The 12,044-nt window shown below is 38.9% G+C and overlaps 2 protein-coding genes across 2 annotated transcripts; both read right to left on the bottom strand.

Moving 5' to 3' along the window:
• Positions 1-5,718: 5,718 nt before the first annotated feature.
• LOC128503719 (uncharacterized) lies at positions 5,719-8,764 on the bottom strand. The gene is made up of 5 exons (XM_053473902.1): positions 8,493-8,764; positions 7,866-8,279; positions 7,362-7,439; positions 7,003-7,079; positions 5,719-6,591 (listed from the first exon to the last, which is right to left on the bottom strand). Exons 1-5 carry the CDS (start codon positions 8,629-8,631, stop codon positions 6,376-6,378), a joined length of 924 nt encoding a protein of 307 aa, XP_053329877.1. The 5' UTR covers positions 8,632-8,764; the 3' UTR covers positions 5,719-6,375.
• A 42-nt stretch (positions 8,765-8,806) lies between these two features.
• Positions 8,807-9,804, bottom strand: LOC128503911 (uncharacterized; the record flags this gene model as incomplete). The annotated part of the gene is made up of 2 exons (XM_053474107.1): positions 8,807-9,053; positions 9,182-9,804. Coding segments are annotated over 2 exons (870 nt in total), but the record flags the coding sequence as incomplete, so codon positions are not given.
• Positions 9,805-12,044: the final 2,240 nt, after the last annotated feature.

The following is a 12,044-nucleotide window of genomic DNA, read 5'->3' as shown; positions in this document are numbered from 1 at the left end:
GGTTTTCATCACAGCAGTTCTAAATTTAAATATTTTTCTTTAAAACATTTTTGAATTTGAAGAATTTTAACTAGAACAATTTTTTTTTTTAAAAGTACATCATCAGAGGCTTAGGTATAGTTTGTAACAGCCTCACAGCAGAGGTGGTAGAGGCTAATACAGTGGTGGAATTGAAACATACATGGGATAGAAATATGGCTCCTGAATCTCAGACGAGACCAACGACTGATTAAGGTTTGGAGTCTTTACAGCAGGAGAAACGGGCGACTAGACGGGGGCCAAATGGGGCCGATCTGCCGGCAGATTTCATTCTTCTATTTTTAACTAAATACCGGTATATAAACTATAATCTCTTATTAGAACTGCTTATTAGAAATTGATATAATTATCACATATAACAACTAGGAAAACCTAATTACGGTAATTAAGATCAAAGGATTTTTGGTTGTAAAATCTTGTCTTAGTACGGTATATTTTAATGTCTTTCTTGATATATTATGCATTTATCTCACCATACATTCCATAAATGTCATATAAATATAATAGATTTATATAAATATAAATTTCTATAAATAAAGTTTTTATAACACCGCGAGTCATAACTGGTTTCTTTAATTTGTAATATGTACGCACCTCCATAACACCATGAAAAATTATGTAAAAAAAAAAATATATAAATAAGTGTTCTCAAATTAAAAAATCAATTGTTAAGAAAAAAAAAATATATAAATATTTATATATATAAATTTTTTTATATATATATATATATATATATATAAATATTTATATATATATATATATATTTTTTTTTGTATATATATATATATATATATATATATATATATATATATAAATCATTTGAGCTCACCTGTTCTCATGAGAAGTAGAAGCAATAGGTAAAATCCAGCAGTCCCCATGGCAGCTTCTATTCTCTTTCGTATGTCGAAGCTTTGTTCTCTATGTAGACTGTTGACAACAGGTAACGCGCTCTGTCATTTATACCCTTTGGTGATCTTTACGTTTATTACGCTGTATTAAGGATGTATCATTACACAATAGCCTTGACCAAACCCCAAAAATATAATGCAGGTAAATTGTGTTTTACGTGATGAGGAAAACATTTCAGATATTTAAATCAAGTTAATTAAATGAACAGAAGGAATGTCTAGGGTCATCCCATGTCTACTACCCATCTAGAACGAGCCTCGATGTACTTAGTTTGCCAATATATCGATGACATCTTTTAGAAATAGGATTATTTATTTTAGACTCTCAAAAGAAAAAAACATACAAAAAAAGTGAAAAGCTTCCAGCTTAACAAAATCTTATTTTTGAATTTTTAGGCTTAGTCTGGTACCGTTTTAGGAGCGAATGCAGCAAGAATAGCGAGGATGATTCCAGTAGCTAGTTCATTCTCCCCTGTCTCCATTTACAAAAGAAATTAGGAATTTGGTAAAAGTTTACAATTGAAAATATTATTTATATAGATCAGATTTTATACTTTTTGCACAAGTTGAAATCTACAGTTTTCAACTCTCCCGGGAGGATTATTGGTCTAAAAAACCTTGTGAAAATAAAAAAAATAAATAAATAATATAAAAATGCCCATGTCTTGTGCTTATTACACCTAATTCCGTTTTAAAGAGTCAACCGCATTCATGTTTTATGTATGACTCAGAGATTATAATATGTGCCGTCACTAATGATGTTAAAGAGAATACATTTTTTCAAATTCATTATTTGAGTCATGATAATTAAACGATATTATACAAACTATTCAATTTCAAAATAAGCAAACATTTCGATGAGTTTGTATCAGATGTCACTGGTGACCGTGGTTATTTCCCAAAAATATAAATCTTCATTCAGATTTATTTACCAAATTTTGTCATTAAATCGGTGACTTTATTCAGTACAAAATGAATTGAAATTTAAAATTAGAGAAATCAGAATAAATTAAGAATTTTAAAATAAAATGAAAAATGTTTTTAATATTTAGAGCTTTTTGGTGTTTTTTTTAATCTATTTTAGAAATATTAATACATGTCCAAAGGTATAATTATCTGTTTTTTAAGAGCTGTAACTTAATTAAACTTAACTTAATTAAATACCAATAACCTGACTGAGGGAAATAAAGTCAAGTACACGGAATTCTGCCATATTTCTTTTAAGGAAGTATCTGGGTATTGTGGGAGTTTCACGACGGAGCAGATTGTTACTTTTTATAAATCAACCTAATGTAAAACCATAACCCTAATTATGAAAAAGTAAATCTAAATATGTAGATATGAAAATAAACACACTTTTGGGGCTGGAGGGTTTGACCAAAATTATTAATTATGAACCTCATAAAAAGCTCTGTTTTTGGCACTTTTAAAAAGATCTATTGTTCACCACAATATTCTTATAATTTAAAGACTCTGTTATGCTAAAATAATTGAAATGGCTTTTTATAGTTCAGCCCGGATATTCATTTAACTCGTCTTGTTTGATTTATAATTATGACTGGGCATAAAATTCACGTGTCTTGCAATTAAAACACCTCTTTGGAAGGCAACCCAATAATTTGGGCGCTCTGCGTGTTCTAGCAGTCCTTAACTGTGTAACACAATACAATTGTAACTGTGTTCTACAAGAATGAAAGATAATATAAAAACAGGGTACTCAGCTTTTTAACCCTTCTATTCACTCATCGGAACACATATGTGGTAGCTTCCCCAAGGGCTCCTCCTTCAAAAAGCCCCTTATAACAGATATATGGAAAAACAGAACAAATTCTGGGGATACAGCTTTAAAAGTACTCTGTAAGAAGAATGAAAAACACAAATAACGTTTAAAAGGTTTAAAACAGCCCCCACTAGTTGTGTAGTAGGTACTGCGCCTTTAAGATAACCTGTATCTTAGGAATCTTGGAGGTTTGCTGGAACTTTTAAAACCACCTCAAAGTTTCCTGGATACAAACGAATTGAAAGTAGGGTATCTTCCAAAAGCTCTTTATTTGCAATAGCCCATTAAAAACACTTAATGCTTTTAAAAAAACTAAGCGTGTTTCGTCATATGCTGACTTCATCATGAAACATAAGCTAATGTTGTATCCCCAGAATTTGTTCTGTTTTTTTCCTAAACTGTGTAACCCCTTGATGCCCCATGACAAGTATACTCGCCGCACAAAGGTAGTGATCAATGCCAATGCATGACCGCTATATTGTGGTAGGGACGGCTGTTGGTGATTGCCCAAAGACACAGGCACATCACTAGCAACCGATTTCTGTTACCTCCATGCAAGTTAATACTCCTAGGGCAAATCTCATGCACAGCAAGTGGCAACTGACCACCTCTACCTCTCTCCTTCATGAGTTGCTGAATTGCAGCACTTTTTACTAGGGATTGTCTCAATCACCCCCCCCTCGGCAGGTTTGCAGACCTCTGCTTGCTGATCACCATGTAATCAATAGGTAGGGGAACTAGAATAAGAACAATTCATATTTTAAGCGGTCTCTACTATGTCACCGTGACATCATTGAAGAACTTTCTGGTTGTAATTAGGATCCATGGGGTCGATAAGAAAAACATCTTTGGCATGTAGGATATCGCTGTAGGCGATATTGCTGAACATTAATGGTAAAGGGGGTGTGAAAAATGCAGTTTATTTTTTGCCACACCGTTTCATACATGTACTGACCACATAGAAAGTGGTTAAGTAACTGTTATGGAACCAAAATTAATATATTATATATCGATCAGCAAGAAACGCTTATAGCTTTAATGAATATAAGCTGGCTCTGACCAGTATAAAAGGTCAAACCTCATGAAAATATGCGAGAGACGCAAATAGCAGTATTTTAGGACGTTCAGTACAAGTTACACAAATACGTACCCTATGTTTTACTAACCGCAAAGATATCCGGCTAGCATTTTGTTCTAGTTACAGGGAAATTGCCTAATATTGCCTGATGTTTGTTTTATAACGGTTTTCTGCCTTTATCCGCATAGTTTTAAGGATTTAACCAATTGATGTGATTTACGTGTTAAGACGTCCTTCTTTTCGGACACTATATAACCTATCTCCTGATTGTAATAAAACAGAGTGATTTTGGACCTGACCTAAGCTGTGTCGTGTGTCTCATTTCTCTCTCCGTGCACGTACATTTATAATCATATAATTTGGAGCAGTTCAACAACTGAAGAAAGCCTTTATTGAAAGACATCCAGAACATAACTATTTAAGCTTTTTAAAAGTATGTATTTTTGTAAGAGTAAGCGATTCCTATCAAAATGAAGCCCACGGTGCTCAGAATGGGCCTTAGTGGGCCGTTGACTGTGTGCCGAGCAGGGATAGGTCCTGACTGCATTTTTTGAATGTGGGGGGAGGGGTTAATGGTGGGCTATTTAGGTGTTTGGCACCATTGGGGCAGTCTCCATTTTGTATCACCTACCACTCCCTGTTCCTTTTGTGTTTTTTCTGGTGTGTGTTTGTTGTCACGGTCATGGGTAAGCTTACCAGGTATCTAGGGGGTTAATGCTGATGGGAGAGCATTGGTTTTGGGAGGTTTCCTGGTAGGTGGAACTGGGAACCTCAGGTTTGGGTTTGGGCATCTCAGTATGTCCTTCCCTATGTGGTTCCTGGATAACCTGGTAAGCTTGGGATGGTTTACATTAAATGGTTAATGTTTAATTATGTTAATTTGTTATTTATTGTTCTGTGTGTTGGTCATTGTCCTGTTAACGCACCTATTTTTGGTTTTAGGTCTGCGTGGCAATGGCCTGCATTTAAATAAATTTTGGCTGTGGCCTTTTACACCCAAAAATCCATGGTTGTCGTGTCTTTATTGGGGGGAAAGGTTTGTGTGTTTTTTGCAGGGGGCCTAGCCCGGGAGTCGAGGCTACTACAGTCATTATAATCCCCTCATTCAAAATTTAAAAATAAAATAGAGAGATAGGTGAAAATCTCGATTTTTAGTAAATTAATATATTTTGATGTTGTTTTGGATTTGCATTAGTTGCATTTTTTTTGTCAATTTAACTGAATATCAAAATTGAAATATTAGTATGATTAAAGTTCTGCAAGATCTTTGCTATTGTTAAACCTAAATGCAGATCTACTGATCAGCAATTAGACGTATTACATTTGTCTGTTAAAAAATACAGAGTAAATTCCAAGGATAGGTGAAAATCTTGATTCGAGTAAATTAATATATTTTGAGGTTGTTTTGTATTTGCATTATCTGTGCACAATCTATAATGGGTAAAACTGCGATTTTTTTTTCTTTTCATGTTTGTCCATTAAACTGAATATCAAAACTGAAATATTAGTATGGTTAAAATTCCTTAAGATCTGTTAAACCTGTATGCATGTATGCAGCAATTAGATATTTTCATGGAATATTGAAAAAATCTCTATTAATACATAAAATAAATATAGACCTTTTCTTGCCCTGACTCTAAAACCTTTGCTACACGAACAATCACTATAAGCCACCCCTGAGTATCAAATGCCCAAGAATGCATGCATAGCCACATGCAGAACGAAAAGAATCCCTCGAAACATGCTACCATTAATTATATTGACCTTTCAAGCATGGTCTTCCTTCTTTATAGATGGAAGTGCTGACCTTCCCATCACATATACTTATATACCATTACACATGCACGTACCAGTTAGAAAGCCACATGCATACCATTCCATTTCCCAAATAATCAGACTTGTTTGTTTGCAAAAATTATATTTTTTTATTATATAAGGAAATAAATTAATATTTTCAGTGCAAAGCAATAATGTATAACATACTATATAAATACTACATGAATACTTTTACGGTAGAATATTTTGGGTGCTTGGAACATACATTTTCAGTTGTCAATTAAGAACGAGCTAGATAAACATAATAAAACAGCACATATATCTATAAATTGACAATAGGACACATTCAAGGCATTAAAATATCCATGTATAAGAAACTTTAATAAATCAGAACAGCATTTTTTATATAAATTAGATAGAATAGACACCAAAACGTATACATAGAATTCTGTAGGTTCCTGCCCCACAGAGCTTGCAGTCTCAATGTCAGCGAAGCAATTAATACAATAATCCTACATGTGATTTGGTTCCATGTCTAATTGTGGGCCTCAGGGGTCCGATATGACCCCTGTTCTTTATGCAGCACAGATACATTATGTCATATGTGCTATTAATTTAATTATTTCTGCACCAGAACCTATGTTTATGAATTATAAAAGCCCTTTAGCCTCAAAAAGGTGCACAATACTGCTCTAGGTCATTTGTAAACATTGCCAAAAGTCTTATTTAGTAAAGATGGAAAATAACACCATCATCATCAGTAGGATATTCTAGCTATTGGATTTTGGAAGATATTATTTAGGGTTCTGTCCAGATTGTTGTGCCCTTGGATGAAGCTCATATGCCTCTGCTTGGTTGGACCATCTTCTGTTCGGTTCTTTTGACTGTATTCCACTCTCTGGGTCGGTGACCAAAGATGGCCGTGCTGAGTTCCACCACCCAAAGTGAGTAGAGTAGGCAGGGTAGCTCTGTACAGCATAAACGGATGATGACCTTGCACAGCCCAAGATCTGAAGTGGAAGAACATTGTTACAGTTTGTTATATGTTGTCAAGTTGCCACATCTATCGGTTGTGTTGATTATGTCAGTGGTCAGTGTCAGTGGTCATTTTCAGAAACAATCTAGTCAGTGATCAAGTTAGGTGGACTTATTGAGTTTAATGGGGTCTGTTTTGAGTTGGCTCTTTCTGAGGCGTAGTGGGTAATTATAACGACTTAATGCCCCTGTTCAACTTGACCAGCGACTTAGCTGGAATTCCTGTGACATTGTACTTATCATTACAACTTGGTGTGTGTCCATCTTACAGTCAACGTGGCTGAGTTGACCTGAGGAACATGACTCAACTCTCAACCCTTAGAGATCCCTCTTGACATGTCATTTCTACACTCAGCACACAAATATCACACCTGACAAATACTTACACAGAACAGCAAGCCCAGGAGTAAGGCAACACCGAGAACAGCCACTAATCCCAGCAGGATGATACCCCAGTACGGCACTGTGAAGGAGAAGATACCCATTACATTAAATTCACACACCCCAATATCTGTCTTTCCCCCCTAATTGCCTTGATGCACTCCCCACATCCTATCTATGCCACACCAAAATACCCCACATTTTAGAGGTATTTTCCTAGGTTCTGTAAGCACTCATATAGAACCTGTTATTTTAAACATAAATTTGGCTTCGATTTTCCAAATATCACTTTTGTTGGAAATGTGAAACGTATCCTTGGCTTATAGCATAGAAATATTGTGTGATTCTGAATATGTGTAATTACCTGCATTTTGGTCAGCGGTCGTTTGGGTCGAAGATGTAGTACTTTGCATCCCTGTGTTGATTCCACCAGCTGATGAGGCTGCAGATTAAATGTTTTTGTTGTGTCAACATATCACAATGTCAAAAGGTGGCAAAATAGCATATAAATGTATTTTTTTTACTGATGTTATCTCCTCTTTAAATATTTTCATGCATATAAAGAATGCCAGAACCAATAGAATTCTACTACAAGGATTATAAAATAAAAAAAAGGGAAAATAACTTTATAGGGAGGAATAATCATCCTTATCCTGAGAACATTAAGTTTAGGTGACTGCTCCTATAGGATATACACACAGTGGGTTTCCAATGCATATATATTGCTGTTTTAAGTCCATAAAAAACATTATCTAGTTTTATCAAGCAGTTTACTGCTTTTGTCTGTACTTATTGGGTGTTGCTAAAATGTAGGTTTCATGCAAGCCTGATGTTAAACGCTGTTTTTTTAATCTCATTTGTTACTTACTTGTACGTTCGGTATCCGTGGATGTAGAAGCTGTAGACCCAGTAGCTGTAGATGTTGTGGTAACTGTGGACCCAGAGGCACTGGATGTTAATCCAGCAGCGGTGGATGTTGCAGTATTTGTGGCCCCAGTGACCATAGATGCTGTGGTTGCAATGCTACCAGTAACAGTAGAAGCTGTTGTATCAGTGGTCCCAGTGATAGCAGATGCTGAAGTAGGTGTGGATGCAGTGGTAACTGTAGTATCTGTGGACCCAGTGACAGTGGATGCTGTAGAAGAGGTTAATGCAGGTATAATGGATGCTGACGTTGCCATGGATGCATTGGTAGTTGCTGTGTTTGTGGATCCAGTGGATGTTGTGGTAAGCAATGATGCTGTGGTACCTGTAGTATCTGTAGACCCATTGACAGTAGACGCTGTAGTACCTGTAGATCCAGTGACAGTGGATGCTGAAGTAGCAGTTGATGCATTGGCACTTGCAGAATTAGTAGACCCAGTGACAGTAGATGCTGTAATAGTTGTGGATGCAGTGGTAACCGCAGTATCTGTAGACCCAGTGACAGTGGATGCCGTAGAAGAGGTTGATACACTGATAATGGCTGCTGAAGTAGCAGTGGATGTATTGGTACTTGCAGAATCTGTAGACCCAGTGACAGTGGATGCTGTAGTAGGTGTGGATGCAGTGGTAACTGCAGTATCTGTGGACCCAGTGACAGTGGATGCTGTAGAAGAGGTTAATGCAGGGATAATGGATGCTGATGTTGCCATGGATGCATTGGTAGTTGCTGTGTTTGTGGGTCCAGTGACAGTGGATGTTGTGGTAAGCAATGATGCTGTGGTACCTGTAGTATCTGTAGACCCATTGACAGTAGACGCTGTAGTACCTGTAGATCCAGTGACAGTGGATGCTGAAGTAGCAGTTGATGCATTTGTACTTGCAGAATTAGTAGACCCAGTGACAGTAGATGCTGTAATAGTTGTGGATGCAGTGGTAACTGCAGTATCTGAAGACCCAGTGACAGTGGATGCTGTAGAAGAGGTTGATGCAATGATAATGGCTGCTGAAGTAGCAGCGGATGTATTGGTACTTGCAGAATCTGTAGACCCAGTGACAGTGGATGCTGTGGTAAGCAATGATGCTGTGGTACCTGTAGTATCTGTAGACCCATTGACTGTAGACGCTGTAGTACCTGTAGATCCAGTGACAGTGGATGCTGAAGTAGCAGTAGATGCATTTGTACTTGCAGAATTAGTAGACCCAGTGACAGTAGATGCTGTAATAGTTGTGGATGCAGTGGTAACTGCAGTATCTGTAGACCCAGTGACAGTGGATGCTGTAGTACCTGTAGATCCAGTGACAGTGGATGCTGAAGTAGCAGTTGATGCATTTGTACTTGCAGAATTAGTAGACCCAGTGACAGTAGATGCTGTAATAGTTGTGGATGCAGTGGTAACTGCAGTATCTGTAGACCCAGTGACAGTGGATGCTGTAGAAGAGGTTGATGCAATGATAATGGCTGCTGAAGTAGCAGTGGATGTATTGGTACTTGCAGAATCTGTAGACCCAGTGACAGTGGATGCTGTAGTAGGTGTGGATGCAGTGGTAACTGCAGTGTTAGTAGACCCAGTGACAGTGGATGCTGTAGTAGGTGTGGATGCGGTGGTAACTACAGTATCAGTAGACCCAGTTACAGTGGATGCTGTAGTAGGTGTGGATGCAGTGGTAACTGCAGTGTTAGTAGACCCAGTGACAGTGGATGCTGTAGTAGGTGTGGATGCGGTGGTAACTACAGTATCAGTAGACCCAGTTACAGTGGATGCTGTAGTAGGTGTGGATGCAGTGGTAACTGCAGTATCTGCAGACCCAGTTACAGTTGATGCTGTAGTGGGTGTGGATGCAGTGAGAGTGGATGCTGAAGTAGGTGTGGATGCAGTGGTAACTGCAGTGTTAGTAGACCCAGTTACAGTGGATGCTGTAGTGGGTGTGGATGCAGTGGTAACCGCAGTATCAGTAGACCCAGTTACAGTTGATGCTGAAGTAGGTGTGGATGCAGTGGTAACCGCAGTATCGGTAGACCCAGTGATGGTGGATGCTGTAGTAGGCGTGGACCCAGTAAGAGTAGATGCTGAAGTAGCCGTGGATGCAGTGGTAACTGCAGTATCAGTAGACGCAGTTACAGTGGATGCTGTAGTAGGTGTGGATGCAGTGGTAACTGCAGTATTTGTAGACCCAGTGACGGTGGATGCTGTAGTGGGTGTGGATGCAGTGAGAGTGGATGCTGAAGTAGGTGTGGATGCAGTGGTAACTGCAGTATTAGTAGACCCAGTGACAGTGGATGCTGTAGTGGGTGTGGATGCAGTGGTAACTGAAGTATCTGTGGAGCCAGTTGATGCTGTAGTAGGTGTGGACCCAGTGAGAGAGGATGCTGAACTAATTGTGGATGCAGTGCTAGCAGTATTATCCGTGGACGTAGCGATAGTGGATACTGTACTAGCTGTAGATCCAGTGATAGTGGATGAAGTAGTAGCTGTAGATGAAGTGGTAGCTGCAGTGTCTGTAGAGCTTGTTATAGTGGGTACTGAAGTAGCTGTAGATGCAGTGATAGTGGATGATAAAGTAGCAGTGGATGCAGTGGTCACTGCAGTGTCTGTGGAGCCCGTGACAGTGGATGCTGCAATAGCTGAAGATTGGGGGACAGTGGAGGCTGAAGTAGCTGTGGATGCAGTGGTGGCTGGCGTATCTGTAGAGCCAGTGATAGTGGATACTGAAGTTGCTGTAGATACAGTGATAGTGGATGATGAAGCAACTGTGGATGCAGTGGTAGCTGCAGTGTCTGTGGAGCCTGTGACAGTGGATGCTGTAGTAGCTGAAGATCCAGTGGAAGTGGATGATGAAATAGCTGTTGAAGCAGTGGTAGTTGCAGTATCTGTGAACACAGTAATAATAATGGATGCTTTAGTTGCTGTGAATGCAGTGGAAGTTAATGTTGCAGTAGGTGTGGATGCAGTGGTAGCTTCTGTATCTGTGTGTGGTAATGGATGTTTAAGTGGGTGTAGATGCTTTGGCAGTGGTTATTGTGGTATATGTGGACCCAGATGCAATATATTTTGTAGTAGCGACCCACTGATACTGGATGCTGAAGTACTTGTAGACCCAGTGATAGTGGATGTAAAACTAGCCAAAGATGTTGTGGTAGCTGCCATATCTGTGGACCCCGTGATAGTGGAATCTATATCAGCTATAGATGTGGTGTTACCTACAGTATTTGTATATCAGTGATAATATGTGCTATAGTAGGCATAGCCTCAGTAATAGAAGATGCTGAAGTAGCCATGAATACAGTGGTACCTGCAGTTCCTGTAGACCCAGTGACAGTTGACGTTGAAGTAGCTGTGGATGCAGTGATGGCCGGAGTATCTGTGGACCCAGTGACAGTGGATACTGAAGTTGCTGTAGATCCAGTGGAAGTGGATTCTGTAGTACCTGTGGACACAGAGATTGTTGATGATTTAGTGGCTGTGGATACAGTTGTAGCTACAGTATATGTGGAACTAGCAGCGTCAGTGGATGCTGTAAAAGCTATGGACCCAATGGAAGTTGACATTTTAGTAGGTGTGAATGCAGTGGTAGGTAAAGTATCTGTGGACCCAGTCATAGTAGATATTATATTAGCTGTGGGTGTCGTGGTACCGTCAGTATTTGTAGACTCAGTAATAGGTGCAGATTTAGGGATAGTGGAAACTGAGGTAGCCATGGATGTAGCAGTAGCTGGAATATATGTGGATCCAGTCATAGTAGATAATGGAGTGGCTGAAGATGCAGTGGTAGTGGATTCTGTTGTAGCTGTGGATGCAGATGTAACTGATGTATCTGTGGAGGCTATAATAGGTGTGGATGCAGTGGTAGCTGCAGTATCTGTGACATCAATAGCAGTGGACGCTGTAGTAGCTGTGAATGCAGTGATAACTGAAGCATCTGCGGATGCAGTGATGGTGGATGCTATAGTGGGAGTAGATGCATTGGTAGCTGCAATACCTGTAGACACAGTAACAGTAGATGTTGTAGTAGCAGTGGATTCAAGGATGGTTGAGGCTGATGTTGCCATGGATGCAGTGGTAGTTGGAGTATCTGTGGACCCAGTGATGGTGGATGCTGTAGAAGCAGTAGATTCACTAATAGT

The sequence above is a fragment of the Spea bombifrons genome, chromosome 8 (genome assembly GCF_027358695.1).
Source record: "Spea bombifrons isolate aSpeBom1 chromosome 8, aSpeBom1.2.pri, whole genome shotgun sequence".
In the NCBI taxonomy this organism is placed as follows: domain Eukaryota; kingdom Metazoa; phylum Chordata; class Amphibia; order Anura; family Pelobatidae; genus Spea; species Spea bombifrons.
This window is presented reverse-complemented; position numbering and strand designations above follow the sequence as displayed.